At 39.2% G+C, this 7,469-nt stretch overlaps 1 protein-coding gene across 3 annotated transcripts in view; it reads right to left on the bottom strand.

Moving 5' to 3' along the window:
• The window catches only part of LOC107562746 (long-chain-fatty-acid--CoA ligase 1-like), a 37,327-nt gene that overhangs the window by 20,775 nt on the left and 9,083 nt on the right, over positions 1 to 7,469 (bottom strand). For 2 of the 3 annotated variants that reach the window (XM_016247447.1, XM_016247445.1), the window contains exon 2: positions 2,159 to 2,380. In XM_016247447.1, coding sequence (XP_016102933.1) covers positions 2,159 to 2,353 — 195 coding nt within the window. In that variant the 5' untranslated portion in view covers positions 2,354 to 2,380. Of the gene's footprint in view, positions 1 to 2,158; positions 2,381 to 5,114; positions 5,233 to 7,469 lie in introns of those variants that run through there. The other variant, XM_016247446.1, reaches the window with a different exon arrangement.

Below are 7,469 nucleotides of genomic sequence, written 5' to 3'. Positions count from 1 at the left end.
TGAATCATTGGTGACAGCGTTCTGCTCCAAACCGCCCAGGAGGATTGAGCAGCTCGAGAATGAGGGGCGCCGATCCCCACGTGTAAACACACTGGCAGATCAAAGAGCTGCGTGGAGAGTGATGCATGCGGGGGCTTTGCCGGTATTAAATCACTCAAGCCTGATCGTTCATACCCGCGAGTTCGTCATTTCTACCTCAGAGTAACTGGGAGGAGAGAAACACAAGCGCGGGGGAGGCAGGGCTCAGCGACGCACACACAAATGCGAAGCTGCCAGCGTTTTGTTTTGATCTGCCCAGGAGGATTAAGCTGCTCGTTAACGAGGAGCAGTGATTCTCACGTGTAACACACACTGGCAGATTAAGCACGCCTGATGTGTGTCGACATGAAATTTCTCTGCCTGATCGCTCAACCCGCGAGCTCGCCGTTGCTTCCTCCAAGGTAACTGGGAGGAGAGAAACATGAGAGCAGGGAGGCGGGGCTGCCTTCCGCGAATGAACAGGGGCAGACTGCTTTTGTGGTAAGAGCAGCCCGTGTCTATGAGCACAGTCATAGTGACACACACAATTCGAAGCTGCCAGTGGCAGCATCTGCTCCGATCTCCGATAGAGCCGCACGATGTAAAGAGGGACACTGATCCTTACGTGCGAGACACGGATCGAAGCGCAGCGGGGAGAGCGAGTACGCAGGCTCTGTGTCGGCGTGAGATCACTCAGACCCGGTTGCTTAGTTCATAGGCTTCGCTGTTTCTCTCTCCAAGGCTAGCTGAGAGAGGAGAAACGTGAGAGCGGGACTGCCTTCAGTGAAAGGCGGTCCGCGAGTGGAGAAGAGCGAGACTCATGCTCTGAATGAGCATTCGGTCTCAGTAAGCGCGCAGCTCACTGCCCTTCTGCGGCGGATACGAGTGCAATGGGGAGAGAGAGCACGCAGGCACAGTGCCGGCATGAGATCGGTCAACCCGGTTGCTTATTCCCTGACTCCGCTGTTTCCCTCTCCGAGGCTCGCTCAGAGAGGAGATACGGGAGAGTGGGGCTGTCTTCAGTGAAGGCGGTCTGCGAGTGGAGAAGGGCGAGACTCATGCTTTAAACGAGAGCATTCCGTCTCAGTGAGCGAGTGGTCTCTGCGTGGGGGCTGCCCAGACAGGTGACGGCACTCACTGCCCTTCTGCATCGTGCAAGATTCCCTGCACGAGCCACACTCGCAGTGCGACATTTGCAACAACGTCACTAAAATTTGCTCTTTTAGGGCTTACCTGCTAGAAAAAAGCTCTTTCAGTATCGCCGGATGGCGGCAGGGGAACAGGACCAGAACTGCTGCGATGCTGAGGCGTGAAGAGAGCCAGTAAGCCGAGCAGGGAGGTCTCAATCCGGCTTTCAGGATCAGCGATGAGCATAGAGTCATCGCTGAAGGAGAAAAAATCTGAGAATCCTGTGGCGAACACCTGGCTTATATAGCCAGATGCCCCGCCCATTCTGGCGGGCTTTGGCAGGCTTCGTCGCCATAGGCTCGTGCAGCTCCGTTTTTTAATACACTGCACGAACCAATGGCCGTGCAGTTTCACTGCGTGAATGAAAAAAGGCTTCAGTTCAGGAGAAAAAAAGGCTTTTTCCCATATGCGTCTAGCAAGACGCAGTACGAGTGTAGTATCGAAAGGGAACCAGAATGCACTAGTGTTTTATCAGTCTTCTGGGAATAAATTTTTTTAACTAGGTGGCCACAATGAGCATTTCCAAAGAAGATTTTGTCGTTTGATTTCCCAAAGTTGAAACTTATGCGTCAAAACACATTCAATAGCTTTGTTTGAGGAGGTCAGTAACATTGAAACAAGATATCCTCAAGTGCAACTGTGTGTTTTGCTTTCTTTGCCAAATGATGGCATAATTAATGGTCAGTAATCTCAAAATAAAACAGTGACCACTTTATTGCATGTCAGAGTATTAACGGTATCATCTAAATGGTGGTTGTTTGTTTTGCATGTAGATCATATGGGTCCTTCCTGTTTATGTGGCTTGGAAAAATAAAATTTAAATGTAGACCAGACGTTTTATACACAGCCTGATTCTGAAAGACTATTCTTACGCTGGACCATTTCACCTCACCATTGATTTTCAAATTGGTTTTGCAGAGTAAAACTTTTGAGGAAGCATTCTGACACTTACCTGTACCTCCACGGACTGCATGGCGAGGTCACAGGGTGGTTTAAGTGCTTTGGGACGAGTGGCCAGCCAGTATGTGGTGATGGCAGCGAAAGCGCCCATGCCCATGAGAGTGTTGGTGGGTAAACTGCGCACATACTGCCTCAAGTCGTCCAGCTCAGGTATCCGCAGGTGCCGGATCAGATCCTGGGCCTGCATGGCTCTGCCAATTCAGCTTGCTCAAGTCTGAAAGAAGAAAACACAGAAGGAGGAATTTAGTGGGACAAAGCTGAAAATCAGTTTGAAATTCATCCATTGACGTGAATGCTACATATGTATATTCATAATGAATATTTGGCATTATCTCTGTGTTAACAACACATATTAACTGACTGACAAAGAAAAACACATTTTGTACACAAATGAATAAAGCAGGAGATTGTAGTTGAAGAGTAATTTAAAATTTATTTCTTGATACAGTAGACTTCGAATGCACAATTATATTCCTGCTATATTTATTATAAGAAAATATTATTCTAATTTATTGTTTATATTTATTATAAAAAAATATTTTTTATTTTTGTTATTCTATTAGATTTTTAATCAGTATATTTTCATACACTTATCTTCTATTTTGTACATTATAATGTGATTTTTTTTTCTTTTTTAACACTGTATAATATCTAATATTTTAAGATTCATAATATACACACACATTTGGATATATATAGATATATATTAAAATCAATGGTCGTCTTTCATTTTATCCCTGTATTTCTCTGCCATGTTCGTGACAGCTCTATATGAGCAGAAAATGGGGCTATAATAAAAAAGGCAATAAATATTTCAGCTGCATCAGCCCATAGCCTCTAGCTGTGTTTCTCTGTACAGTCTCTCCTCATGGAAGAGGACTAATTACAGACAGGAAGAGGGTCCTTCATTCAGCTGAGACCTCCGAGACTTCTGCAGCTTGACTTCACTGCTCTAACAACAAAGTTGAAAATCTCCTCTAAAGGGTGGCAGCTTCTTTGTATCAGTGAGGTGTTTGCTGATAATATCTCTGAAACCACTTGGTCTTCATACTGAGGGTGATAATAAGTGCTAAATCCTGTGAGGAGAATGTGTTAATGTGTTGCAGATAATATGGCGGGCCTTCACCTCAGAGGTCTGTGTGACATTGATGCACTGTTTCATATGCAGACTTCTCACATTTACACTATTTATTTATCTGATTAAAAAAAATATAGTAAAACAGTAATATTGTGAAATATTATTACAATTTATTTAACTCCAGTCTTTTTGAAAGGTTTACACAAAAATACTAAGCACAAATTAGGCATATTAATATGATTTCTGTAGGATCATGTGACACTGAAGACTGCTGTAGTGGCTGCTGAAAATTCAGCTTTACCATCACAGGAATAAATGACATATTTTGCAGAAAACATTTCATTTAAATTGTAATGATGTTTCACAAAATTACTGTTTTTACTTGACCCTTGGTGAGCATAAAAACACTAAAAATGAACATTAAAAAAATCTAAATTATTACAAACTTGTGTAGTGTATTTACACAAATACACCAATATTGTTCCATTTGGCATCACATAAAGGTAAGCAACAGAAACTTCGCAAATATATAAAAATTAGTTACTAGCTGCTTATTAGCATGCATATTACTAGAATATTAGCCATTTATTAGTACTAATAAAGCACATATTAATGCATTATTCTACATGACCTTATTCTAATCCTACCAATACCTAAATTTAACAAATACCTTACTAACTATTAATAAGCAACAAATTAGGAATTTATTGAGGGAAAAGTCATAGTTAGTAAAAAAGTGTTCCCTATTCTAAAGTGTTACCAAAAATTCATATAAGTGCAGAATTAATATTTTATTACAATCTTATGATTAACAACATTTCGTATTATTTCTACATCTTAAAACGGTTGTAATAAATCCGTCGAATCAATAAATGGAAGCAAATAGTTTTTTTAGAGTTTTCAGTGTACTCTGCAGTCTGCACTGTAAAAACCATTTTTTAAAAGTTTTAAATGAAACATTACTAGAGTACATTTTACAAGGAGATACAATTTCAAATTTTCAGATATAGGTTAATTCAATAAGTTACTTGTAATTGTTTGTAAAATTTACTAGCAATTTCTGAGTGAAAATGTACCACTGTATCCTTTCACTGTACCATAAAAGGACGACAGTAACATACAGAACAATTTCACTTTTAAGTTTCTGTTTTACTCACTCCATATAGCATAGGCTACCAAAAACTGAATACATTTCACAAAACACAAATAAGTCAATAAAATGTCAATATCTGTTGAAGGCAGATCGCCAATTTCAGTATTTCTCAAGGTGAAAACATTCTCTAGTTTCCATTCTACTAAAGTCCCTATGCCTGACCTTGAAATAATCTAAAGAGTCTAAAGTTCACACACATTTACATAGCTATCTGTCACACTTTGCCTATGGCGAGGAGCGCCGAGCGAGGAACGAGGAGACCAGGAGTACACGAAAACAATAGTCTTTTAATCCAAACATTCAAGGAAATATACACGGCGCAGACAGGCGCACAAGAAACACCAGGGTTGACATATAATCTCTGACAAACATGAACTGAATGGACTATGGCTTATAAACACAGGATAATTGGGGAAACACAGGTGCATGGAATAACTAATTAATGGAGATACGGAACACATGTGGAGGGAAAACACAACACAATGAGTCCATAATCCTGACACTATCTAAATGAGAACATTCCATAAAGATTATTTGCTTTATTTATTCATCGATTTTCCAATTAAGGAAACCAAATTTCACCCTGATTTACCTCACTTTTGGGGGCAATATTACACCTAAAGTATCACAGGCAAAAACACACCAGCTTGGCATAACAAAACTTTTATGATAAAATCAAAGCATGATTCAAAGCAAAGATGGAAAAAATATACTTACCCTGCAGTTCTAGTTGTTGGATTTCTTCTGTGTGTGGGGGGTGAGTAATAGCCTATATAGTAATATTATGGTTTTTTTAAGGGACGCTTTCAGCCTGTGCCTGTTGTAGTAGTTAAACTGACCTAAAGGAACTACTGGCTATGAATAGCAGAATGACCCTCACAGACAGCAATACCACCACGTGGGTCTTTCTCTTTTTCTCTCACTCTAAACTGTCACTGAATTTTCCATCTCGATTTCTTCCTTTCTAGTTCTCATTCGTCTCCCACTTCTCATTTCATTCTGAATGTTTTTTACCCACTGGCTTCAGTATTTAAACCCTGTAGTCTGTTTAAGCAGATGCAGTCGTATGTGTGTGTGTGTGTGTGTATGAAGTTGGTCTTTTGAAATGCATCAAAACACATGGAGATGCTGGCATCCCAGATCCCACACATCAATACAAAGTGCACTGTTGCTTTTCTTATCTCAGAAACATAAGCACACAAATCCAATCCAAAGATGTTAGCGCTGGCATTGCTGTGTTTGTGTGCGAAATTCCTGATGAACAGCACAGTAGCTGATAGTCGAGTAGCAGATCTGCTCTGTAATACGAGAACAAGAGATGTGTGGCAGCTCAAACACTACGCTACTCAAACACAATACAGTAACTCACAAACATAAAGAGAGAAAAAAGGAAGGCATTCCACATGTGACTGAAAGTAAGCTCCCTCATACCTCTCACTGAATTTGTCAAGAACATGTGCAGGTTACATTTGACACTAAAAATCAAAAGAAGTTACAAATATATTTGTCTGGCCTAATTGTAAACTAAAATTATTAAAACATTTTTATTAACTGAAATGAAGCTAAAATAAAATAGAAATAGTAGATTAAGCTAAGTTCAAGTTGAAGTTACTAAAACTTCTAAAACTCAAATAAAAATACATTTAATAAATACAAATATAAAAATAAAATACTAAAATTAAAATTAAGAAATTCAAAATATTAATAAATAATAGCATATGAATAATACTAAAATGACACTGGTCATCATAACACTTAAGCTCATTTGCCCCCAAATTCTCATTAGCATGAAACATTTTCACTCACTTTTGTAATGTAGGAAAAAAAAAATTTCCAGAGGACCAGCAGATACACAGTATATCAACATCATATTGGTTATCGGTTGACATAAGTGATTTTTTTCTATAATTTACTGGTGTGGGTTGAACGGTTTCTATAAGATATTTAACACTGCATGCTGAATTCACTTTTAAAAGCATTTTTCAATGTCATTGAAGGTTTAAACATCTGTGTGTGGCTGCACATTGTTAGTATAAACATGAATTGAGTTATTCCTGAAAGATGTACTGTGTGCTTATGTCCACATGAGACTGTTTCTAAGAGGGTTAAATTGACGGTGTGTGTGTGTGTGTGTGTGTGTGTAAATGTTAGTGCCAGCAGCTGTGTGTATCTGGCTCACAGATGGGAAATGTCATGCTGATCACATGGCAGGACTGGCAGTGCTTGTCTTCGAAGTGAAAACTAACCTCTCTCCATACTTGCAGTATAAACCAATGACAGAGCTACACTCACAATCAGCCCACTGAGAGAAAGACAGTGAGAGTGAGACAGACAGACAGACAGACAGACAGACAGACAGACAGACAGACAGACAGACAGAAAGTCCCACGGCAGAAGCCAGAGGAACTTTTTATAACTCATACAACTTAAACTTGTAAGAAACCTGGAAGTGTGTATTTGGCACAGAAATACGTTCAAATCGTTTTTTGTAACTTTGGCCATGTTTAGGATGAGAATCCAAATTTTTAACAGTGTAAATAACTCAACATGCATGAAACAGCATTGGACCCCTCCCCCCTTAATGAGGATTCATTTAAGTATCAACTTGACCTTGGACGTTCCACCTAAAGATTTTGTAGAATAATTACAATTAGATACAAATCAAGAAACAAATATTCAAAAACATCTGAGTAACAGGAGATTCTAAGGGTTCTGCATTTAGTCTTAATGCTGAATGAGAGAAACAACTGAGATATTAAAAAGGTATTACAGGCTGAGAAAGCTCTATAAAGCATTATGTCATATAAATGGAACCCAATGGAAAGAGAGGGAGAGAAAGAAGCTAGAACAAACAGTTGCTCTGACAAATGGCACTCAGGACACCAAACTCATGATAGACACACACACACACACACATTTGTCGTTCTGTAAAAGCTTGAACACGTCAAGGTGAATAACTTGCAGGTTAACAGTCAACTGTGCTCTTAATGCTGCAAATTCACTTAGTCAAATATTTTCACATTTATTAGATTTATATTTATATATATATATATATATATATATATATATATA

This window comes from Sinocyclocheilus grahami, unplaced genomic scaffold, assembly GCF_001515645.1.
Source record: "Sinocyclocheilus grahami isolate Dianchi unplaced genomic scaffold, SAMN03320097.WGS_v1.1 scaffold836.1, whole genome shotgun sequence".
Lineage (NCBI taxonomy): Eukaryota > Metazoa > Chordata > Actinopteri > Cypriniformes > Cyprinidae > Sinocyclocheilus > Sinocyclocheilus grahami.
This window is presented reverse-complemented; position numbering and strand designations above follow the sequence as displayed.